The sequence below is a fragment of the Ascaphus truei genome, chromosome 13 (genome assembly GCF_040206685.1).
Source record: "Ascaphus truei isolate aAscTru1 chromosome 13, aAscTru1.hap1, whole genome shotgun sequence".
Taxonomy (NCBI): Eukaryota; Metazoa; Chordata; class Amphibia; order Anura; family Ascaphidae; genus Ascaphus; species Ascaphus truei.
The window spans coordinates 30818046-30844260 of NC_134495.1; the positions used below are offsets into that span (position 1 = coordinate 30818046).

Below are 26215 nucleotides of genomic sequence, written 5' to 3' on the forward strand. Positions count from 1 at the left end.
GGTTGGAGAAGGTCCTAGCGGTGTTGGCGGCACGGTCTAATTTAAGGAGGTTTAAATAGAGCCGTGAGTGGCGGCAGTTCGGGGGTAAGTGCTTGTCCTTGCCAGATGGGCTCGGGGTGGGCGTCGCCCGGGGGTAGGAGCGAATGGGCGGGGTTAAGCGAACGTGACACCCGGGAACCCACTCGCGACAACGGCCGGCTCTTTAGGGGTCGGCCGGGTACGGGGGCAGCAGGCCAAGGCCTGGCTGACCCTCTGACCCCACTCTGGCTTGGACTAGCGCTTACTCCAGTATTATGATTGTTAATAAACAAAGCCGCGGCCTTTTATACCTCCAAATCTGAGTCTGTCATTACTTGTCTGTTTATATGTGGGTACCTGTTCCAAGTGGGAGGGGGAGGGGGTCCCTCGCAGCCTCCCTGGTCAAGCAATCCCTCCAGCCAATTAGGCGAGGGAAGCCCATGACCAGGGGGCAAGCCCCCTCCCCCCTCACCTCGCTAGGATCTCTGGGTCACCGTCGTGACCCCTGAGGGGGGGGAGGGACAGGCCATGGGAGGCTTCAAAAGAGGCAGCCAGGAGCTGAATCTGCCATTCTGCTCCCGGTCTGCAGTGAAATCCCCACCCACCCACCCCATTAGCAAGACAGTCGGGGGCAGATGCTTGCCCCCGGCCACTCTGTGGAGTAGTTACAATTCCCTTGGTTGATAAGCTGTCTGTACTACCCGTAAGCTGTAACATGTACCATCATATTTTACAGGGCAGAGTCCGAAGACCTCCCGAGAAACAAAGGACTGAAGTTCCTTCAGGAGGCTCCAGTTGGTCATTTTGCCACTGTCGCGGCGGCAGTTCGGGGGTAAGTGCTTGTCCTTGCCAGATGGGCTCGGGGCGGGCGTCGCCCGGGGGTAGGAGCGAATGGGCGGGGTCAAGCGAATGTGACACCCGGGAACCCACTCGCGACAACGGCCGGCTCTTTAGGGGTCGGCCGGGTACGGGGGCAGGTGGCCAAGGCCTGGCTGACCCTCTGACCCCACTCTGGCTTGGACTAGCGCTTACTCCAGTATTATGATTGTTAATAAACAAAGCCGCGGCCTTTTATACCTCCAAATCTGAGTCTGTCATTACTTGTCTGTTTATATGTGGGTACCTGTTCCGAGGGGGAGGGGGTCCCTCGCAGCCTCCCTGGTCATGGCATGAGCCTTCAGAGAAGGGGAAGGATCGGTGGTCCATCCGCTCCAGAAAAAAAAGGTAAGAACTCACCAGCGTAGAAGTTAAAAATGCTACTTTATTAAGCTACATAAAAAGACAAAAAACAAACAGCACAAACTGTTTGTTTTTTGTTTTTTATGTAGCTTAATAAAGTAGCATTTTTAACTTCTACGCTGGTGAGTTCTTACCTTTTTTTTCTGGAGCGGATGGACCACCGATCCTTCCTCTTATCTGCTGTCACGTGAGAGGATCAGCGTTCACCACCGGATGCGGATGCAGCTGCGGATACTGGGAGACGCTTCTACGGTCTACGGTCACAGCGTCAGGACTGGAGCTGGAAGGAGGGAGGGCAGAGCGGTGATCTTTTGTGAGTCGCGTGGACTCCACACCGGGCACGATCTGGCCAGGGCTAGGGACTGAGTGAGTACCTCCTGTTCTCCAAAGTATTAGCCCTCTCTTGCTTTACCCGTTACCGAGCTTTCATTATACCATTGCAGTCTTTTAACCCATTATCCCGGTGTCAACTCCGCTTATCATTTATCATTGATTCTGCCCTGCTTGGCACTAATCACCTATGCTCTTGGAGCTTATACACGGTTGTTGCTCTCTATTCTGGCATGAGGCTTCACCAGAACAATGAAAGACTGTCAAAACAGAACACACTGAAAAGCTGAGACACACTAAACACTGGAAATCTCAGTGCTAGTAAATACTCAGGGTTAAGGAAATAGCAAGGTATCTGTATGACAAATCTCAACTGTCAACCCAACTGAAATATAACATTCTTCTGTGTACTGGAAATATCTGATCTGTATAAAGTCAGCAATATATCAGATTGTAAAATGCAGTGGTCACAGTACTAATACAACCTCAGTGGTGCTGTGCTTGAGTGCAGGAGAGAGCACAGTTATTTGAGCAAAGGACACTATAATAATGGTACTAATTTTACAAACATCATGGTGTATTCATGCAGAATATAAAGGGTGAGACTATTTGTAAAACACATCTCCGTCATACGCACAGACACACGCACACTCACAGACACACGCACAGTCACACGCACACTCACAGTCACACGCACACACGAGGAATTCACACTTAGTGCAAATAGCTAATACAGGGGATGTGTGCCGAGCACGCGCATTCTAAGTCAAATTTATTTGCGTTTTGTCAAGGAAATTGTATTTTGATTTTTAATTAAAACACCAACACAAATAAAATTTCTGTGACAAAAGTCAAAGAAGTTTCACTTACTATGCGTACACACAGCTTTTTTTTTTTTAAGTAAACACTAATTTTACAAAAAAATATACACTGGCGACACACTTTATTCGAGCTCGGCTAGTCCCACGAATTCGGGTATACCCGGGTGTATTGAGGTTTGTGACTGTTGTCTGCCCGAGTGCATTGAGGTATTTTCCAGGCAGGGATTGAAGCATTTTATTCCCGCTGGCTGCAATACTGCACAGTATATATATATATACTGCATTACAATTCATGAATTTATGCCATCTGGAAGACACGCGAAGCATTGCAGCCTATTAAATCCTAATCATTATCATTTAACAGATCAGCCGCCCATCAGCCAGGCATGAACCCAGGCTGGGAAGGCAAATGCAACGGGGCTTGTCAGAGGTGAGGAGCGGCGCATTCCAGGTATCTGCCAGGTACATACTGGGTATTTGCTCGAATAAAGTGTGTCGGTGCAGTACACCAAAAAACGGAATCCCTAGTTAAAATGCTTCACTGTGATTATTTTTAATGTCGTACCTCTCCCCTGCCAGAAGAGGGCAGTAATGATTATATATACTGTTATTCAAACAACTTAATTCTCCTCATTCCCAGATGGTACAACACTAGTTATATATTTCAAATGTTCTCATAGTTCAACGTAGATTCCACTAGTACAGTAGCTCTCAGAGAAACATGGATGGGAAATAATGTTTTTTCAGGTGTTATTTGATTATATATATAATCAAAAAATAAATAGATGATACCGTTCTGTGGCTAATGAAATGCTTTTATTTGTGCGAGCTTTCGAGATACACTGATCTCTTCTTCTGGCGATGTTACAATGAATGAAGCAAAAGGTATACTTAAAAACAGTGTCTCTTGGAATGTTATCTGTGCTGTTCCTTACCCCGGTGTGGATGTGTTTTATGGCTAGAGGTGTCAAAAGGTTACTGAAAGCAAGTGAAGAAAGAGTGTGTATGTGTATCAGTGTGAATAAAAATGAATGGAGAGCCCACAGTATATACAGTGCTTTACACAAGGTGTGTGTGGAGTGGGAGTGGATATAAATGGTGTGGGTGTTGTGTTGTGTTGGCGAACATTTCTCTGACTCTGGCCATAAGATGAACGATCTGAGGGTTGCCATACGCAAAGGTAATCTTAAAACCCCGAAAGAGAGACGGTTGCATGAATACAAATTTATGCAACTGTTCGGGACACTTAGCAGTGGCCTAAACAGAGATCGAAATTTTATGAGTCATTACTGACAGTAGTGAACTCTCGTCCCATGAGCGCTAAAGGCCATGTCTGTACATACTGTGCTATATGTATGCACACACAGCTCTCTCTCACACATACTAATACTCCTTGTTTTTCCATCCCTATACACCAATAGGGACCACTAAGTATCCACACACACTTTTAGTTGTGCTACAAACTCTCACATTTCCACACCCACCCACACCATTTATATCCACTCCCACTCCACACACACCTTGTGTAAAGCACTGTATATACTGTGGGCTCTCCATTCATTTTTATTCACACTGATACACATACACACTCTTTCTTCACTTGCTTTCAGTAACCTTTTGACACCTCCAGCCATAAAACACATCCACACCGGGGGAAGGACCAGCACAGATAACATTCCAATAGACACTGTTTATAGTATAGCTTTTGCTTGCTTCATTCATTGTAACATCGCCGGAAGAAGAGATCAGTGTATCTCGAAAGCTCGCACAAATAAAAGCATTTTGTTAGCCACAGAACGGTATCATCTATTTATTTTTTGATTATTGAAACTCGGCTAACACGGTACTGATACCTCTACATATATACAGTGTTCGACAAATCACCCAAAAATCTACTCGCCCAACCAAAAAATCTACTCGCCACCTAGTCCCGCCCCTAGTCCCACCCCCAACCCGCCCCTAGTCCCGCCCCCAACCTGCCCCTAGTCCTGCCCCCAACCCCGCTTTAAAAGAAAATATATAAATAAAATACGTTTAATAAATTCCTAGTCAGAACAACATTGGTTTTTGACAAATGTATTTATTACATTATACTACAGTTAGTCCTTGTTACGTGTGTGTGTGTGTGTGTGTGTGTGTGTGTGTGTGTGTGTGTGTGTGTGTGTGTGTGTGTGTGTGTGTGTGTGTGTGTGTGTGTGTGTGTGTGTGTGTGTGTGTGTGTAAATGTCGGATCTAGAAATAAAAGCCACAGGTGAATGACAAGTTTCCTGAACCCCTTAACCAGTGTCTGGACGTCCCCGCTTCACAATATCTAATGCAGTAATCCCGCCTGAGATCTTACCTGATCCGCAGTCCCTCAATGTCCAGGTACCTCATTCCCGCAATGTTATAAGTTGGAGGGGATGTGTTCCCTACCTGTCTTCTGGGTTAGGGGGGGTTCCGATGTCTTCTGTGTGAAGCTTGAGTTAGATCTGGAAGAAAGCAGTATAAGTTATTTTGGTGTAGTATAGGACAGTTAAGATATATAGGGTAAATAAGATATCCAGATACAGAGAGGGGGGGAGAGAGAGAGAGGGGGAGAGAGAGAGGGGGGGAGAGAGAGAGAGGGGGGGAGAGAGAGAATGAGAGGGGGCGTGGGAGAGAGAGAGAGGGGGAGAGAGAGAGGGAGAGAGAAAGAGAGAGAGGGGGGAGAAAGAGACAGGGGGAGAGAGAGATGGAGGGGGAGAGAGAGGGGGGAGAGAAAGAGAGAGAGAAAGAAAGAGAGAGAGGGAGAGAAAGAGAGAGGGGAGAGAAAGGGAGAGGGAGAGAGAGGGAGAGAAAGAGAGAGGGGAGAGAAAGAGAGAGGGGAGAGAAAGAGAGAGAGGGGAGAGAAAGAGAGAGAGGGGAGAGAAAGAGAGAGAGGGGAGAGAAAGAGAGAGAGGGGAGAGAAAGACAGAGGAGGGAGAGAGAAAAAGAGACAGAGGAGGGAGATAGAAAAAGAGACAGAGGAGGGAGAGAGAAAAAGAGACAGAGGAGGGAGAGAGAAAAAGAGACAGAGGAGGGAGAGAGAAAAAGAGACAGAGGAGGGAGAGAGAAAAAGAGACAGAGGAGGGAGAGAGAAAAAGAGACAGAGGAGGGAGAGAGAAAAAGAGACAGAGGAGGGAGAGAGAAAAAGAGACAGAGGAGGGAGAGAGAAAAAGAGAGAGGAGGGAGAGAGAAAAAGAGACAGAGAGAGAGAGAAAAAGAGACAGAGGAGAGAGAAGGAGACAGGGGGGGAGAGAAAGAGAGAGGGGAGAGAGAGACCAGAGACGGGGAGACCAGAGACGGGGAGACCAGAGAGAGGGGAGACGGGGGAGACCAGAGAGAGGGGAGACGGGGGAGACCAGAGAGGGGGGAGACCATAGAGAGGGGAGACGGGGGAGACCAGAGAGAGAGAGGGGCAGGGGTTACTGACTGACCGGGGCAGGGGTGACTGACTGACCGGGGCAGGGGTGACTGACTGACCGGGGCAGGGTTGACTGACTGACCGGGGCAGGGGTGACTGACTGAATGGGGGGGGGGGTACCTCTGGTGTCACACATACTCCCATACACACATACACATTCTCCCATATATATATATACACCCACACACACCCATATATACACACCCACACTCCCACATATATACACACACTCCCACATATATACACACACTCCCACATATATACACACACACACACACACACCCATATACACACACACACACACACACACACACACACACACACACACACACACACACACACACACACACACACACACACACACACACACACACACACACACCTATATATACACACACACACACACTCTCCCATATACACACACACATTCTCCCATGCCCACACACACTCACTCTCTCTCTACACACCTTTCAGAAAGGCCGCGACCAGCACCACCACGGAAGCGGGGGAGGGGAAGCGGGGGGGGGGGGGGAAGCGGGGGGGGGGAAACGGGGGGGGGAAGTGGGGGGGGGAAACGGGGGGGGGAAGCGGGGACATGAGGGGGCATCCCCGCTACCATCACCCGCCGCGCTCTCTGACGCGGGACCGGGAGGGAAGCGGGGGAAGCAGGGACATGAGGGGGCATTCCCCGCTCCCATCACCCGCCGCGCTCTCTGACACGGGACCGGGGGGAAGCGGGGACATGAGGGGGCATCTCCCGCCGCGCTCTCTGACACGGGACCGGGGGGAAGCGGGGGGGGGAAGCGGGGACATGAGCGGACATCCCCGCTCCCATCACCATAACTGCGGGCAGCAGGAGCGCCGGGGAGGGGAGGGAGGTGAGGGAAGGCACAGATAATACTTACTGTGTCCTCCATCCTCCATGGGAAAAGAATGGCTGCTCGTTGGGGGCTGGCTCATATAGAGCCTGGCCGCGCGCCCACAAAGCCTGGGAGCGCGCGCCAATCAGCTGACAGGTAGGGGGAGTTTTTATTTTTTTCAGTCAGCGCGAGCGGGGAAAATTTAAAAAAACAAAACACGTGTGCTGCTTGGGCCAATAGTTACTCGCCCGGGGGTTAAATCCACCCGCCCCGGGCGTGTAAATGTATAGGATTGTCGAACACTGTATATAGACATACGTTACCGTTCCAAGGTCTGGTAAAGCAAGAGACAGCACTTAATTGTAGAAAACTTCACAAAGTGTATTGGTGAAAATAGTGGTACATCAAGAAAGGGTCACCAATACACTTAACTAAGTATGGTAAACCCCATCCTCATTGCTTCATTGCATAGCCAGTTAACCAACCCCACACTGATGAGACCCATTAAGGTCGAAACGGCTGTCTGTGGGTGGGTTTTCTGGCTGTGGAAGTGCTGTGTGCTGGGTGATAATGGTGAAAGGCGGCCCCTGTTCCCCCCTGCCACTACATGGATATTGTCCCCGGTGTTGTAGCTTACCTGCTGGTTCAGGAGATCTGAGTGGCTCCTCAGTTATAGTTTGGGAACAGCAACAGGGCAGGCTTTCTCCATCTCTTTACTGTGCAGCGCCTCCATCCCATGAGGATCCTGCTGAATGCAGAATGGTCCCCACAGGCCATACTCCTCTCCAATAATCACACACCATAGTTGGTCCAACAGCATGATCATCCTCCAGCCCTGGAGCAGACCCCAGGGGCTTGAGGCCCCAAGAGTCCCTCCTAATCTCCTTGACCCTCTGGTAGGGAAACGAGTATCACACAGCTTGTAACCCCACCCCATAACAGGGCAGGTCTAGTACTGACCGGCATCACACCATATACTTGTGACCCAGTCAGTACCCTCCCCAGGTATGACACTAACTGCCGGTTTAGGCCTGCCCCATGATAATCAACATAGTACCCATCCAGGCTGCAACTGCAGGCTAGGCCATGCGCAGGAGTTTAACCCCAACACTGCCTGTTCTTACCAGGACTTATAGTGTTGAAGGATATAGCCAGGGGCACTTGGCTACATCTATATATATAAAACTGAAATGATTGTCTGTGGTGTTGTGCGTTTTGTCATTGGTTGGCCCCTCTCGCTGTCAAGCTCTCCCATTGGCTCATTGGCGGGGTTTGCGGGGCGGGGTGACGTCACACACAGGGGCTCACAGGCACTCTTCGATACTCCTCACTCAGCCGCTTCTCCTCGTCACCACACTGTAACCTCCCCCGGGGCTTCTCCTCCTCAACCCCGCTCATAGCCACATTCAGCGGGGACCAGGAGCGCCTGGCAGAGGGGGGGAAGGAGCGCCGGGGACCGGGTGGGAACGAAAGGCCGGGAACAGGGGGAACGGCCGGAGGGGATATGGGGGGGAACGATCAGCGGGGACAGGGTGGGGGGCAACACCTCATCTCCACCATCGCTTCTCCTCACCACCCACGGGCCCTGTACTATCTCCCCTCAGCGGGGAGGGGGGTGGGGGGAGCGAGCGCCCACCGCTTCTCCTCCTCACCACACGCGGGCCCTGTACTATCTCCCCTCAGCGGGGACCGTCGGGAGCGCCGGGGAGGGGGGGGGGGGGAAGAGCGCCGGGGACAGGGTGACCCAGCGCCGGGGAGAGGGGGGGGAACAAGCGCAGGGGACAGGGGGGGGGGGAGGAGAAACACCACCAGGGATGGGGGAAACAAGCGCCTGGGACGGGGGGGGAGAGTGACGAGGGGTGCAGGGGGGTAGAGTGATGTGCGGTGCAGGGGGGGAGAGTGGAGAGAGATGTGGGGTGCAGGGGGCGAGAGTCATGTGGAGTGTCACCAAAAACAATTGATGTTCAAATAATTACAAGTGTCTTTGCGTATCTTTTAATAATTCATAGGCTAACATATTTCTCCGAGTGCTTGATCTCTCATATAATGGTTTCGGCAATGATGGAGCAGCTGCTTTGGGTGAAGCTCTGAAGGTTAACAATGTGTTGGAGGTACTAAACATAAGGTAAATGCACATACAAGTGTTACAATCTGCAAGTGCCATTTAGTAATCGTTTTATCCGTGTTCGTTACCCGGTGTGGAAAAATAAGTCTTTCTAGAACAATAAACTGTGATATTGCCTTTCTGTGGAAGTAGGCTTTTTTTGTAAATTATTTTAAAGCAGCAATACATCCTGAAAAAAAAAATATATATATATAAATATATATATATATATATATATATATATATATATATATATATATATATATATATATATATATATATATTCCCCTTGATTGTTAACATTTAGCAATGTTTTTGGATGTGTTCCTGAACCACTTAGCCAAAACATACTAGTTTGAATATCCTGGATTTTTTTTCTTCTTCTAACGAGAATACTCTGAAGCACATGATAATCATTCACAGCTTTATAAATAGATCAGCAAATAAAAATCTAACTTGTGAGCACATTTACATGTCTCAGACTGGTCTGCAATGTCTTTCCCCATTATGTCTTAACATGCAGTGCTCCCACTGGGATTCTGGGTAATGACATGCAAATGAGCACTTCGTGTGTCACTGTTTGCTTCTTGTCCATTATAACCTGGACCCTTATAAGCGCATGCCTGCTGTAGATCAGAAACAGATTCACTCCAACTACATAGATATACGCAGATGGGCTGAAGGAATGGCTCAGTGAGGGTTCCGGTGTCGGCCCCTTGTGACTTTTGCCAAGTCACTTTATCTCCCTGTATCTCAGGCATCAACATCATAGATTGGAAGCTCATCTGGGCAGGGACTGTGTCTGTGAAAATTAAATGTACAATGCTCCCTAAGTCTCCTGGTCAGAAAGCGTATCGTACAGCAGATGCGAATGCCAATTATTGACTATGGAGACATAGTATATGGCTCGGCACCTCAAACCCACCTTAGCAAACTTGACACCCTCTACAATTCCATTTGTCGTTTTGTTCTCCAATGCAACTACAACACACATCACTGCGAAATGCTCAAAGAACTAGATTGGTCATCACCTTGAGTCTAGGCGCAAAGTTCACCTTTCCTGTCTTGCCTTCAAATTCTTTCTGGGCAAGCTACCCAGCTATCTGAACAAGCTCCTCACCCCTACCACATGCAGCACTTATCACCTGAGATCAGACTCCAAAAGACTGTTCATGGTCCCATGGCTCAACAAAGTATCCGGCCGTTCCTCCTTCTCTTACCGTGCACCCCAAAACTGGAACAGTCTACCAGAGACTCTCACATCCACCACCAGTTTAAGTTCTTTCAAATCTAAGGCTGTCTCACACTTTAATCTGGTCTGTAACTGTTTTATACGCCCATAATATATATTTTTTCTTTAACTGTGCATGCAATGTCTTGTATATAATGTAACATTCATTTATGTAACTGTATTTGTAACCATGTATTATTTGTCTTAACTCTGTGCCCAGGACATACTTGAAAACGAGAGGTAACTCAATGTATTATTTCCTGGTAAATTATTTTATAAAGAAATACTTACCGCACACTATATTGTAATTGTGAAGCGCTTTGAGGGACTCAGGTGGTTCAGTCAGAATGGCCGATTGAGCCACTTGTGCTGAAGCTATCCCTTGAGGACTGGTTGGCCACCACTGATGGAAATATGACAAATCCTGCTTTTGAGGCCATCGTTTTTTTCCTCTCCTTCTAGAAACCCCCCACCCCTAATTTTGACAAATACATGAAATGTCCATTGTTGTTGACACGTTTCTAACATTTGGAGCTCGATATAAAGCTTGAGAATGTGAACATTTAATATGCAATATGTCAACGCTGAGAGAATACAAAAAAAAACATTGTCTCCCTTGCTTATTCCTGTAAATGCGAGCAAATAAATGATATTGGGGGTTACATCACATGCAGGGCCTTATTAACTAAGTAGTGCTATTCCACAAGACTCTTCCAGTGCCTGAAGACGCCTCACGGCGCATTCACTTTAACACACCATAAGGTGGTGGCTGGCATCAAAAGGTCTCTCCTGGAATAGTGCTGCTTAGTAAATATGGGCCTATTATAAATTCGTGAAAAAGATGTAGGATGTTGGAAGTGTGAAAAAAAAGTTAAAATATCAAAAACTTGTTAATATGACTCAAAGATACAAAAAATAATTTACAGTAAGCACAAAATAAATTACCAAAACTAGCAAAGTTTTAGAGTAACAAACCCCTTGTTTGTAACTGCTACATATTGGAAATGTTGTATCGTTGGGAGAAGTATTGGATATATGAAAACATTATTTATATCTGGAGGGCATAATGGTTCATAATTTAAATTATAATGGCTCATAGTCTTAAATGCTGGACACATGGATTGGAAAAGCAAGTTTGGGTTCTGATGAGGCTTTTAGAGCAATGGTAACAGTCCAGCCCCATTCATAATTATATTTCAAATGTATTTGTTCAACTTTTGTAGAGCGTATTGTAATTACGTGTTTTTTTTGTGTTTCATTTCAAGTAACAATCGTATTTCTCTAGAAGGAGTCATACGTTTTGCATTGTGTCTAAAAGAGAACAAGACTTTGCGAGTCCTCAGGGTAAGTACGTTATCATGCGATGAATTCTCACAAAGATGTTCTTTTATCTGTGCAGTTTGTTGTTCTATAAATGGTGGTGATGATGCATGCGCTCACCATCACGACCATTTATATACCAACCAAGGATCACAGAATAATCCTTCTTGATTGAGCTGCAGCAACACCAGGGACAGTATTTCTTATGTTATTGTTTATCTATCTATTTAGCCCCTATACCAAGTAGGGATTTCATTGCCCAATTGATACCACGAGGGAGCGCCACCGTTACCCCTTCCAGTTTGTAGTTCTGCATTTGCGTTTGATTTCTGAAAATATAAAACATGTTTTAGGATTTTGCATAGTTTTTTTTTAATTACCAATAAAAGTCTTGTACTGTAAGCACATGGTTTCTACAGAAATCTTGTGAAATAGATATAAAAAAAAAGGCCAATCACATTGGTTTTGATCAGAATAACTATTTTATGTGAGGAAAATGTACATTTCGCACATATACACATTTAAAACCAATTTTAAAGAAATCCTGTAAATAGCAATGTTGCTGTAAATATACACATCAGGATTGCACAAACACTGTTAAATAATATTCACCGTGTTATTGTTGGTATATAGATGCGATATCATCTTAGCCTGGGTGTGTCGCAGTACACAGCAGCAGTGATCATATACTTGGAGACCCATTCCACAGGCATTAAAGTTGGAATGTAATGACTATGGGTTCTGCTGTTTGTATAATACACCAATATCTAGAGCAGGGGCGGACAACTCCAGTCTTCAAGGGCCACCAACAGGGCAGGTATTACAGATATCCCTGCTTCAGCACAGGTGGCTCAATCAGTGGCTCAGTCATTGACTGAGCCACCTGTGCTCAAGCAAGGATCTCCTGAAAACATGACCCGTGTTGCACAAAATGTGTCATAAACATTACTATTCGCACAAATGGCGAGCGTAACAATGTTATTCAGTGTTTAAAATGCAACCCTCACAAATAGCAAATCATGCCAAATGTGCGTTTTCTTTACTATGTTTTTTTAGATAAATTCCTTCCTCACTTCAATATTGGCAATCAGATGTGTACCTGTTTCAACATCCTCCCCATGTTTACTTATTGGATATATCCCTGTATAATTTCCTCTCTAAAAATATGTCCAACCTTTTGTTGAACATATCTATATTGTATCTGCCATCACAGCCTCCATGGGTAATGAATTCCACATTGTAACTGTCCTTACTGTAAAGAACCCTTTCCTTTGTTGCTGGTGAAATCTCCTTTCCTCCAACCTTAAAGGATGACCCCGTCTCATTTATACTGCCCTTGGGATGAATAGTTCTTTTGAAAGGTCCTTGTACTGTCCCTGAATATATTTGTATATAGTTATCATATCCCCTCTTAGACGCCTCTTTTCTAATGTAAACAAATCTAATTTAGCTAGCCTCTCCTCATAAATCATATTTTCAACCCCCTTTATTCATTTAGTGGCTCTTCTCTGCACTTTCTCTAGTTCCATAATTTCATTTCTATGGAGTGGTGCCCAAAATTATACTCTATATTCAAGGTGTGGTCTTACTAATGCTTTGTAAAGGGGCATCATTATGTTTACTTCCCTTCCATCCATTGCCCGTTTAATGCAAGATAAGATCTTGTTTGCCTTTGCAGCTACTGCATGAGTTTGGGCACTATTGCCAAGTCTTCTGTCTGCAAGCACTCCTAAATCCTTCCACATCAACGATTCCCCTAATTTATTCCCATTTAATTTGTAAATCGCCTATTTATTCTAATCTCAAACTGTCTTCCTGGGGTAGTGTACTGTATGCCTCTGGTAGTATTTCAGAAAATACCAGGTCCTTGCCTTAAGTTTGCGGCCTAGATCCCTTAAAGAATACTTTATCTAACTTTATCATTGGTGCCAATGTGTCAGTCCCAGCCCCTCCCAACAATCTGTCTACCCGATCCACAATGTACCGAACTCAAGCCCCCAGGAGACAACAAACTGTTCGGTTCATGCGGTCATGGCAACAGATTGCCCTATCTACCTTCCTAATAACGGAGTCCCCTACCACCACAATCTTTCTTGGTTTCCATCAAGGATTCCCCTAATGTATCCCCATTTAATTTGTAAGTCACCCATTTATTCTTGTTTCCCAAATGCATAACCTTACATTTATCTGTATTAAACCTCATCTGCCATTTACCTGCCCAAGTTTCCAGTCTCTCCAAGTCCTTTTGGGCAGAAATTACATCCTGCTCTGATTCTATTACCTTACACAATTTAGTGGCTTCCAAAAAGTTGGAGACTTTGTTCTCTATGCCAACCTCAAGGTAAATAATAAACAAGTTAATGTACAGTATATCCCAACGTATCAACAAGAGAGAGAGCATGTATTCTGTTATATCTGTACATTTCAAGCTCCCTGAAAACTTTCTCTGGACTCGCAGAATTAAAACATTGTGTCCGTTTCAAGAAACGTCTTGGTGAAGTTTGTTATGTTTGACGTGGATTAATAAATATGAATTATGCCAAACCAATTAATCAAATGGGAAAATAATCACAGCCCTACTGTAGATACATTAAATAAAAATACCACTTGTGAGCACATTCACGTTTCTCAGACAGGTCTGCAACCCTGCCTTTCGCCACACAATGCTTCCACTGCAGCCAGGGATTCTGGGAAATGACGTGCAAATGAGCATACAGTGTGTCTCTCTTTGCTTCTTGTCCATTTTAACATGTACTCCTACAAGCTTATGCCTGTCGTACTACACAGGTTTTTCAGCGCAGCCTGGGTAAAGAAGTGCAGAGCCAGTAAACCTACTCAGAGAAAGCCTAGATATACAGTAGATTTGAATACACCAAATTATAATATTTGTATTGGGAACTACTCCCTAAATCCATCTATACTTATTCCTGAACTCGCAGTCTGTTCTTTTGCGTCATGCTTGCTGTAAAACCTCTTGACTTAACGTGCATATCTTGTGATGGCGCATAAGGGACAGAACTGTCAACAATTATAGTATCAAAATGTTATTCTTTGTGTTAAAAATCTGATTTACAGATCTCAAGAAATCCAATGCAAAGTGAAGGCTGCTTTGGCATTCTGAAAGCAATCCAGGCAAACTCTGAGTCCGCCATTGAATCCTTGGATTTCTCTGTAAGTCTTGAAAAAAAAAACTAGTTAAAAGTACATTTCTGGCTACTGTTTGTGTTTGTATTAGGTGGGAAGCAGGGAGTCTCCGGAGCTGAACCACATTAATTTCAGCTCCGGGAACCCTCCGAGATACTTACCGTAGGTCATACCATAGCAGCCCCAGATGGGCGAGCAATATGACAGTTTAAAGGTCCCCTACCACGCTGGACCTTTAAACATGCAGAAGATACCAACAGCACCTACTGAGGTTAATATCTTGAGAAGCAAGGGGGTCCCCGGAGCTGAAATGAAAAGGAGAAAAAAAAGTGATTTTTTTTTTTTGTTTTTTAGGAAAAGCTCATTTAAAACGTAGTCAGACGTATTATAAAATAAGAAGCGGGAAACTTTAGGTTTGGCACAAATTAGAATGCAAAATAGACAAAAGCAAATGGGCCTTTTCCTCTTAATCGATATCTTGAGATTATACCTCACTAGTAAATGAATGATCAAGCACATGGAGGTTTAGGCCCATATTCACTAAGTGGTGCTCTTAGCATTGGAAGACAGCTTAGGACCTGTAACGTGTCTTCCCGGTGCAGAAAGATATCTTACGACATAGCACCGCTTAGTGAATCTGAGCCTTGGAATTAAGGGTGGCGCTGGCAAGACAAATGCCACTGTATTGTAAAACTCATGATTCATTTTTAAGTCCACAAATAAGTTTTGGTTAGCATAGATTTTTTTTTTTATGATGAATATAGCACGTGTGTTTATGTTGTGTCTGCAATGTCCAGTGACAATCTACAGTATGTCTAAATAAACAAAGCACATTTCTCCAAGTCAGTGTCAATCTAGAACTATTGCGTCCCCTATTGATGTCCTCAAAGATTGCAGTGCCTTGTAAATATGAGACCTCTAACAGCAAGTCAAAGATGAAAATGTGTGTTTAAAGGAGCATTCACGCAGGCTGTGTTTATATATTTTTTGCAGAGGCTTAAAGCAGGGGGTATCCGGAGCTGAACCCCATTAATTTCAACTCTGTAGGCCCCCTGCTTCCCGAGATACTAACCTACGAAGGGGGTGCCAGTATCTCCTGCAAGTTTAAAGCTCCCACGTCACGCTGGCCAATGTGAAGACACACCGGATGATGTCACGGCTTCCTATTGGCCCGCAGGACGCTCATTACGTGAACCCTGGCTAGCGAGGGTTCAAAACTGTAAAAAAAAAAAGTAATACAGTTAAATTGCTATTTTGTTATTGGTATGTAATATATATTAGATAATAGTACAGTAATTAGGTCGTTGGAAAAAAGACGGATTTGCATTGCATCTGTTTTTTCAGGGATTAAATCAAATATATGCACACAGATATGAGATGTTATGCACGTTCATTTTGTATTCTTTTAGGATATTATAGTAAATAAAGCGTTTGATGATTTGTACAGCACGGTGAAAGCAGTCATGCCGAACCTGTCTATCAAACATGGAGGAAATTCAGACATGTTCAAAAGGCATTCCCCAAAGGTAAGATTGGTTTCCAATTCCATATAAGGTACACTGGCCCATATTTACTCAGCAGTACTATGCCAAAATGTGTCTACTGGCACCACAAGATGTCTTATGGAATAGCACCGCTAATAAATATGGGCCAATATGTGTTCCATTCGATCCCCAGAGTCATTTGAATGGACATTACAATTATATCATGAATATTTTTTGGGGACCAAAATAATAGCGTTTTCTTTAGAGATGAAGTTACAGAACACTTGAGGAAGAAACCTTTAAGATTTTGAAAGCTCTGTACACAACAGTACTTCATCGATGAAAAGCTCCAATGTCCACTTGAAGGTGAAAGATGCTTTAATTGTGAAATGAAATATCACAGAGCTTCTATCATGATATCTTTAAGGGTAGCAAGCACAAGTGATATTTAATTCCCTGCAATAACACTGTTAACGGTCCCATATGGTACACGTGGTTGACTCATAAAAACAAGAAGCATAAACCTTTCGTAAAGGGTTAATGTTGTCTTCCCCCTAGTTATGGCCATTAGCCTATTCGGACTATTAGCCCGTGTCACACAGCAGATTTAAACATCCATTTTGTTTCCCCTAGAGAAGACAAAATGCCGATATCTTCACCGCTAAGTATCTTGGAGAGTAGCTGTGATGGCTGCTTTAAAAGCTTCTATCATTTTTCTATACCTTTAACTGATTACACCTCACATTGTAAAGGTATTATTCTTAAGACAGTTCACTGGCAGTAAGAATTTGAGTCTTTGAGTCTAATCCACTTGTAACCAGTGTCTATCATGAGATATTTTGTCAAGCTAGCTTTATAAATTGCCTGAAACTTCCATTTTAAAGCAGCAACTTGGAACAACATGTACGCCGCCAGAAACCGGCCAGCAAACCAACCTATGATATCACCATTTTCATTGGCTCACAGACTGGAAACCACCAAGCAGCCGTCTTGTAGTAATTGCCTTGTTGTTAAATACTGATATGTATCTGGAACTGGAGTATTTCCTAGTCCTATCCTTCACAAGGAGACCATCTGGTTCAAAACCACCTCCGCCAAATAAAAAATATGGATGAGTCAGCAATGGGAATGGTTGATTTAATATTGTACAATAAGCTTTATAGGTGGATTTACAGAGGAATTCAGCCAGTTTGCATCATCAACTATCCCGGGTTAAATCGCTGAGTAATTGGGAACCAAGTGGTAATCTGACTAATATTCACTGTCACAAATGTTTGTTTCTTTCCATCAGACAGATCCAATTAACAAAGTCAAACAACACATTAAGGAAAATAACCTCCAGCTGGTCGAGTTGTTTGACAAGGTGGGTGAGAATAAGAGTCCTCTCATGACCCACAAGGAGTTTCGTCAGGATCTAATGGCAAGTTATGAAAGTGTTATTTGTTTACTTGTGTGTCTTAAGGATGAATATAATCATTGTATATTTATTGTTATTATGCATAACAACTGGATGATGTTACAGGCAATATTTTAAACTGGTTTAAAAGAGTGTTACATATTGACTGCATTGTGTGTGTGTGTGTGTGTGTGTGTGTGTGTGTGTGTGTGTGTGTGTGTGTGTGTGTGTGTGTGTGTGTGTGTGTGTGTGTGTGTGTGTGTGTGTGTGTATTTGAGTCACCTATAATTTCTAGACAATATTGTTATTTTTGCTACAAGTCCAGAATACCTTCAACAACTAGTCATAGAACCCGTTGAAGCAAGAAAGAAGATGGGCCTCAAAATTAATCTCTGAAAGACCAACGTGATGTTCAATAAATGTGTCAACTCCACAGAGTTCAAAAATCATCAAAATGAATTAAATCAATAAAGAATGCAGATGGGAGGAAGCACAATGTAAGAAAGAAGACCATCTTTCAAGGGAACATTCCACTGTGCCTCAAAAGGAAAGTGATCGACCAGTGTATTCTGCCTGTGCTCACTTATGGATGTGAAACTTAGACCCTAAATGTGAAGTTAATTCAGAAGCTTCAGACAACTCACAGAAGTATGGAGAGATGTTTGCTGAAGAGGCAGGAAAAATAACAAATAGGTTCAGTAGCAAACAAAAGTCTGTGACGTCATCACAAGAATGAGGACTGTAAGAGATGTGTGCAGAGGTACGCAATGGTGACCGTTTTAAGGTGAAACTAAAACGAGGCTTTATTGCGCCTGTTCCTTTAACACGGCAAAAACGCTCAAAATAAACAATAAAAGCCTACTCCGCTTTGGGGAATATCTACACCTTTACTCCGTCCCTTTCTAACTGGGTGGGTAGCTAAGCTAGTTACCACCCCCAAACATACATACATATAGATACAGTATACAACAGTGCAAGAAGAAAGTCTCTTATCTGTTTGTTGTAGCTGTAGGGGAAGGCCTCTCTGCTCTACTGAGTCAGCAACCTTGTGTGCTATGGCAATGTCTGTGTCCAGGTATAGATCTGTGGTTCCCGTGTCTTGCTATCAGCATACAATCCTTCTGCAGCTCAAGACATCTGTTCCTCTGGTCAGCCTTAGTTGTGGGCTAAGGAAATCTTCCTGTTTCTCAGAACAGGCTTTTTCTAACACTGTTGTAATCAGCCAGGTGGAGTCTGGTTGATTGCCTGTGCAATTAACCAGCCCACTGCTGGATTTAGAGACAGTTTTTCTCAACAGTGATAAGTCCCTGTTACAAGGATATTAATAAAGCAGAGGTTCGGTCTTAAAGCAAGAAGAAATTCCAAGAAATATCAAAACACCAAGATGACTACCCTAAAAAAAGGGAGAATTAAATTGGGAAATTTGTTAGAGCAAGGTGGAGACTTGCAACCATCATTTGGAGGCCTCTATCCAGCAGTGTATCGCCAAGTGCTGAAGATCTTGATATATATAGATATAGTGCGGGTAGAGTAGGGGATGTCAGGACAATTCACAGGAGTGTTACAGGAGACCAGGAAAATTCCCCAGGGTCAACGCACCAGACAGGACAAAGGAGAAAAATAAAGGATATTTATACGGGCCGGAGCCAGCAGACACAGCACAATACGCAAATAGAACTAATACTCACCGAAACAAGGGTTACAGTGGGGGGAATCCTAGCTAACTAGGAGCTTGGTGCCACTTCAGTAGGCTTACCCAGAGGTACTTCCACGTCCATATGGGTCTCAGGTCTCGCAGAGGTGATGCAGTTTGAACACAAGCACTTTCAGATCTTCTGCTCTCCAGCATCAGTCTTAGTATCTCCGGCAAAGCTCCACGAGATACCCAGTAAAGCAAGTCTAAATTTCCTGCTTGGATTAGCACCAAGCCTTGTTCTGGGGGTCTCCGGCAGCCCACTGTTTAGTCAGTTTGCACGCCAACTCCGGGACAGACTGTGGATCTAAGATCAGCTACCCTTTATATAGTTTCCCCGTCTCCATAGGAAAGCATGGAAGACACGGTCACAACCAATCACATGAAGATGCTGCGTGGGGACCAATTACAGCGCAAGGCCTCACTTGTGGCGACCAATCCGAGCTGGAGGTGTGACCAGGTGGCCAGGATGGCCCATAGGGCTTGTTTAAGTGTCAGCTGGGATTTCAAACAAGCCAATCAGAACAGCGCCTATGGGGCACATACCCAGCAATGGTTCCCCTGGCTGGCCGGATATCACCTGCAGAGATAGGTACCTCAGTGTCTGGGGCAGACAAAGGCTCTAGTCTTCGGACCAATGTCTCCCAGACCTGAAGGCCGCCCATCCTCACTCTCCCATTGTCTCCTGCACTGCACCTCCCCCTTCTCGAATAGTGAGAATCCGGTTTCTTTGGTGTACAGGCTGGGTAAGTGTATTGCAAGTCTAGCACAGAAAGGGAAACGAAGAAATACATTTTACAGTGAACACCAAACAGTACTTTACAGAGTTACCAGATACAATCATACATTGTAAGATATAGGTTTTTGGGCCAGGTGAGCCGCATAAGATAAATCTGCAGGGGAAATCCGCAAAACCATCCAGATTGATAGGGGTAATCTTTAATATGCGAGACAGTTTGCCCCTATCGTCACATCTAGCGCCACAAATTTAGGGTGTTTTGTAACTTGGTCAGACTACATAGCCTAGTCTACCCTGACTGCTAGACAAAGTTTTGCCTCAGTTAGTCTCATCTGGAGAGTTGATTAACCCTTGAGATACAGCATAAATACTGCAGGGCTGCATGAATATATAACAAAACAAGTGGACTTGCACAGGTCACGCTAAATATAATTAGAAACTCCCTATAGCACTGAAAAATAATTGTGTGCCAGTGCTGCTCTAGGGCAGGGGTGCGCAAACCTGCTCTAGGGTACACAATTATACTACAAACCAAACAACGCACACACAGAGGTGCTATAACCAGAAACCTTAATGATCGAGGGCACTCAGGGAGTATCTCAAGTATAAATCAATCATTTATTGCACAATACAAGGCAGCGAAACAACCCATAGCCTATCTTAATAAAAACAATTAAAAACTCAGGTCAACATATAGCAGCAGCAGTCAGTTACATCCTCCTACATCTATAATAAAGAGACGTAATACACAAATAGTAATATAAACATGTAGCAGCACGGTTATATACATGGGTTCACATAAGAATCTAATGTACTGTAACAGCATACATCTGTGTTCAGGTGAGGCAGTGAAGCAATGTAGCAGCAAGTAAAGTACCCGGGCACACACATCAAAATAATAATAACGTATTCCACTATTTAATTAATGAAATATTGGTACCACTGCAGATAAAGTCCACCTACAACAAAGTGACAAGTGAGCCAGTGTGGAAATCACACAACAGGATAATGCTCTGGAGTGGCAAAGAAATATCACCATTAAAGTGAGCACATAATAAAGTGCAAGTGTATGTATATCTTTATTTATATAGCGCCATTAATGTACATCGCGCTTCACAGCAGTAATACACGTGACATAATAATCTAAATAACAAATAATACAAATAACACATGTAACGGGTATTCCCTCTAGCTTGACCCACCCATTCTCATATTGGCCCGTGTGGTCTAACCAGCCCCCATTACATGGTCGTGTCTGGTGGTGCACCTGTAGGCAACAGGACTCCTGAGTCTCCCGCATGATGGTATTCGGGGATTGTCAATCCAGACAGGTAGCTGAGGTAGTGTGTGCGAGTCCTACCTATATCACGTGCAGCGCCTCCACCTCATCAGGATCTATGCGTCCGCAGGGAGATGGTCCTGATGAGGAACTCCTTCTTGATGGTGCCTTCCACTGGAGAGTAACTTCAAACTCACACAGTGGGGTTATCTTTGAAAAGGGCATCTTTATTGTTGATGTATGGGCAAGCTGCCCTTCACAGCCAGCTGTCTCAGCCGTACATATTTCTCTGCTGTCCCTTTGCCAGGTACGCTCTCCCAATGGAGTGGGATCCCCTCTCCCCGTAGGGAGATCACCCCTGTGCCAGGTCCCTGGACACAGTGTGGCTCTTATCCGCTTAGACGTAGAAAGGGACCACTAGTTACTGCACTAGTGGATCCTTCATTCCCAACGCACTCCAACAATGCAGCAACCAACTAACTTTGGGCAGTGCTGTGCCTTATATACTTCAGGAGCTGTCACAGCTCTGATGTCACTAACTGTGGACTCAGAGCATGTAGCCACTCCCACCCATACATAGGGCACCTCACCAGGATGTGAGGGCAAACCTCCCTGATTACTGCTGGCATCCCTGTAACCTACCAGGTTTACTGCCAGCAAGGGAGACAACTGCAGACCATTTTACATGAATGGCTACAATCTCCCCCTGGTGAATCCCCACCGTCCCGGCTGGGACCTAAATTTGGTGTACCTTTTTCCAGGAAGCACTGTAAAATGGAACACATAATTAATCAAAACAACATTACTGTTTTCATAATTATTAACAGAGTAACGCTCACTGACCAGCAGTGGGCGCTCAAGGTTAGAACCAGACCTCACTATTCTGTCTACCTAATAATAGTGGCGAGGATCTGGTTTCTTCACCTCCCTTCCTGCCATGTCGGTCACGGTAATGCTATATTCCCGGGGCAAGCCACTCTCGGGTCTATATAAAGCCTTGTGCATGTATATGCTGCGCCCGATGCTCCATACTCGCATTAGCTGAGAGATTTGCTCTTCTGCTCTGCACCCAGTAATTGTACCCCTTTTATTGATCATGTACAGCTCTATGTCTTCTCTGAGCCACCTATCCCGGTGATCCTCTATCTCCTGCATGAGGGGTTCAGGGACATAGGGGTACTCTAGCCCATGGGAGTTTTTGTACTTAGCTACAATGGCCCTTTCTGCTCGACTGGCCCTTATCAGCTTAGTATTTCCCGCTCTCCCTGACAACACCCATGACAGGGGTTCGTCCGGTTCCGCCGGATCCTCAAGTCCACTGGGACCCAATGGCTCTATTAGCCATCGACTAATATTGTACCATCGGTCCTGTATGGCTTTCAACCGCTCCTCCTCGGTAAATTCTCCCTTGGCCCACCAATAGTCTACCACCTCATTTCGTTCCAAAATGAACCGGGTCCTATCTAGCCAGGCTTCATACCCCTCAAATAAAGGGGCCCACCACCGGGTCTCCCTAATCTCTTCCTGAGCTGACTCCACTGACTCTCCCTCGTCTTGCTCCCCCCAGGAGGTCACTCCGGATGTCCCGATAGACCGTGACTGCGATCCCACCCTCTTGGGCCTACTTTCTAGGGTGACACTCACAACGCTTAGGCCATCACTAGACACGGACCCTTGTCGTGAATACCCCCTCCCCACCGAACCATCATCAGATGTACCACAGTCCAAGCCCCCTTCAGTCCGTTCCTCCGACGTGACCCGGGAACCCCCTGACAACCCTAAGCTTGAAGTGGAACCGAAAGAAAAGGTGGCGGGGGCTGGGGCTTTAACTAGGGCCTTGGGTCTAACTAGGGCCGGGGTTTGGGCATAGGGCCGGACAGTGGGTATCCGCGGGGCTACGACCCGCTCTTCACCGCTACCTGGTCCGGTGCCACCGCATGGGCTCTCCGCTTCTCCGGTCTCACTGCTCCTCAGCTTCCGCGTCGATCGCCCGCTCCTCTTCAACTTAGGCGATCGGCTGACACTGCTCGAATGAAGAGGCGTCGTCATCTCCCAATCAGTTCCGCTCTGCCCACCGGACACGACGTCCTGACACGCACGTGTCTCGCCGCCATCTTGGGTTGGGTCCCCAAGCGGGACCTCTTCCTCCACAACTGCATTCGGCAACGCCTTTCTCCGCTGTGGCACCGCTTGGGCCTTGCACCGTCCCTCCTCCGCCGTTGCCACCCTCGGAACCTGGTAGTAGCAGGGGCTTTGCTTACCGTTCCGTGGTGTTGGGGTGGATCTGCCGCCATCGGAACCGCTGGTCACCACGGCTGTGGGACTTCGCCTCTCTGGCTGCCGCTGCACGGGCAACACTCTGCTCCGCTCACTTCCGACACAGGTGAGTGGCACTGGTTTAATCGTACTGCTACTGTGGCTCACCGGTGGTCGGGCCGTCAACGCAATAGGACTGGCGGTGTCCTCGTCCGAGGACTCCAACTTTGCGTTAGGCCGGGGCATTCCGCTCGGTGATCGACGGTGAGCCCCCATTTTGTCACCGCGTCGGTGGTCGGTTTTCTCGTCTGGCTCGGGTTTGATAGTCGTGCCCGATCCCCTTTCTCCGGGATCAGCAGACTCCCTCCAGAGCACGCCGGGGAGTTCCGCAGCCAGCATGGCAATATCTCCAGCGGTCTCCACTGCCTGGACCGGCACGAATGTCGGCATTGGCCACAGGTATTGCAGGCCACATTGTGCACATCGCGCCGTAGAGCTCACAGCACCGCCCGGCAGTCGACCCTGCAGGCACAGGCATGCCACTGTCTCCATACCCGCTACTCGTAGTATCAGGAAGCCTCCTGGAACCGAGTAGGGATGGGTAGATATCGGTGACCCTTCTTCGGATTTGCAGGCCATAGTCACTAGAGGAGGCACTCTCACTAGTGGTCTATTCAGCTTGCTGGCTCCTCGCAACTGAAGTGCAGGGGCTGGTTAGCCAACCCCTTCCCCAGCTAACTCCATCCGCATCCGCCACAACCGGAAACCACTCCCCCTGGTAGAAACTGGAGTGAGGTTCCTCGATTTAGTCTCATGACCCAGCACAGGGGCTGAGTTAGTCATAGTTCATGTGGGCGCGGCTTCAGCTTTCGCGCCATACTCCCCATCAGGGTGGGGTTTTCCTGTTGGCGCCACTCCTGGCCAACTCTCTGTAAGTTGAGCATTTGCTACATTTTCTGCAATTGGCCCACGCGGTTTCCCAGGGAAGCGGGAACCGCCATCTTGGTTTGAAATGTCACCCTGGTGATCGAATGAGGTAGCTTTTAACTGTTTGTACATCAAATGACAATCCAGTGCATTATGTTCCTCATAACTCATGACAATGTCCTCTTCACTGTCCTCAGGGTTACTACCCCAAGGTCCTAGGCAGGACCAACACGGTGCAATCACAGCTTTCGCACCATTCCATAACAGGCTCACAAAAGTCTCTTCTGTAGCTTGTTCTTCCAGCAGGCTCACAACAGTCTCATCTGTAGCTTGTTCTTCTCCCGTGCACATGCCATGTGTGCTCTCTCCCTCGGCCTCTGTTCGCCATCTTGGACCTTCCGCACCGCGCGGATCCTCCATTCTTGCGATCGCCATTGGGCTACTGTATATTATTTTATTGTACATGGAGCTCCTCTCTGCGGGGCAGCTGCCACACCAATACAATAAAAATGCCTTGTGCACAACCTTGTGTACCTAATGTAGATCTGACTCGTGTTTGCACTACCTCAGGCTAGGCTCACTCTTTCTGTGTCTGCTGTATCTCCTTCCTCCCAGTCTGTGCTCCCTTCAGTAAGTGGTCTGGAATGGACTAGAGTACTCTGGCTCTTCCATGCAGTACGTGGGCGTCTACCTACTGTTGGCTAGTCTAGCGCAGACCCTCTCCAGGATTCCTGACCTACGTTACCAGTTTATCCCTTTAGGCATCCTACCACTAGCACTACCTCAAGGGACTCGGACAGCTATAGCCCGGCTCCAGCCCTACTAACTCCTTGCAGAATCCCAGGGCGTCCGTGCGGCCTGCAGCTCCAGCAACTCCCCTGACTACCCCTGGCTCCTTCCCACGCAGCACAAAGTGGCAGCAGACACTCTCCCTGTTTCCCAGTGTGCCTAGCAAAAGCCTGTCCTGTTGACAGGTATCTCAGCAGCGCCTCCAACTGTAACGGGTATTCCCTCTAGCTTGACCCACCCAATCTCATATTGGCCCGTGTGGTCTAACTAGCCCCCATTACATGGTCGTGTCTGGTGGTGCACCTGTAGGCAACAGGACTCCTGAGTCTCCCGCATGATGGTATTCGGGGATTGTCAATCCAGACAGGTAGCTGAGGTAGTGTGTGCGAGTCCTACCTATATCACGTGCAGCGCCTCCACCTCATCAGTATCTATGCGTCTGCAGGGAGATGGTCCTGATGAGGAACTCCTTCTTGATGGTGCCTTCCACTGGAGAGTAACTTCACACTCACACAGTGGGGTTATCTTTGAACAGGGCATCTTTATTGTTGATGTATGGGCAAGCTGCCCTTCACAGCCAGCTGTCTCAGCCGTACATATTTCTCTGCTGTCCCTTTGCCAGGTACGCCCTCCCAATGGAGTGGGATCCCCTCTCCCCATAAGGAGATCACCCCTGTGCCAGGTCCCTGGACACAGTGTGGCTCTTATCCACTTAGACGTAGAAAGGGACCACTAGTTACTGCACTAATGGATCCTTCATTCCCAACGCACTCCAACAACGCAGCAACCAACTAACTTTGGGCAGTGCTGTGCCTTATATACTTCAGGAGCTGTCACAGCTCTGATGTCACTAACTGTGGACTCAGAGCATGTAGCCACTCCCACCCATACATAGGGCACCTCGCCAGGGTGTGAGGGCAAACCTCCTTGATTACTGCTGGCATCCCTGTAACTTACCAGGTTGACTGCCAGCAGGGGAGACAACTGCAGACCATTTTACATGCATGGCTACACACATAATGGGAAGAAGTGCTTTCAGACATAAGTGACATTTAGGAAAAGTAGTCCCGGCCCCGAAGAACTTACAATCTAATTGGTAAGTAGGGAGAACGTACAGAGACAGTAGGAGGGTGTTCTGGTAAGTGCAGCTGCAGGGGGCCA

At 46.4% G+C, this 26215-nt stretch overlaps 1 protein-coding gene across 2 annotated transcripts in view; it reads left to right on the plus strand.

The window, feature by feature from the left end:
• Window positions 1-26215, plus strand: part of LRRC74B (leucine rich repeat containing 74B) — a 55221-nt gene that overhangs the window by 18009 nt on the left and 10997 nt on the right. For both annotated transcript variants that reach the window (XM_075569019.1, XM_075569020.1), the window contains exons 7-11: window positions 8702-8817; window positions 11293-11371; window positions 14423-14518; window positions 15901-16017; window positions 17267-17395. In XM_075569019.1, coding sequence (XP_075425134.1) covers window positions 8702-8817; window positions 11293-11371; window positions 14423-14518; window positions 15901-16017; window positions 17267-17395 — 537 coding nt within the window. The remainder of the gene's footprint in view (window positions 1-8701; window positions 8818-11292; window positions 11372-14422; window positions 14519-15900; window positions 16018-17266; window positions 17396-26215) is intronic.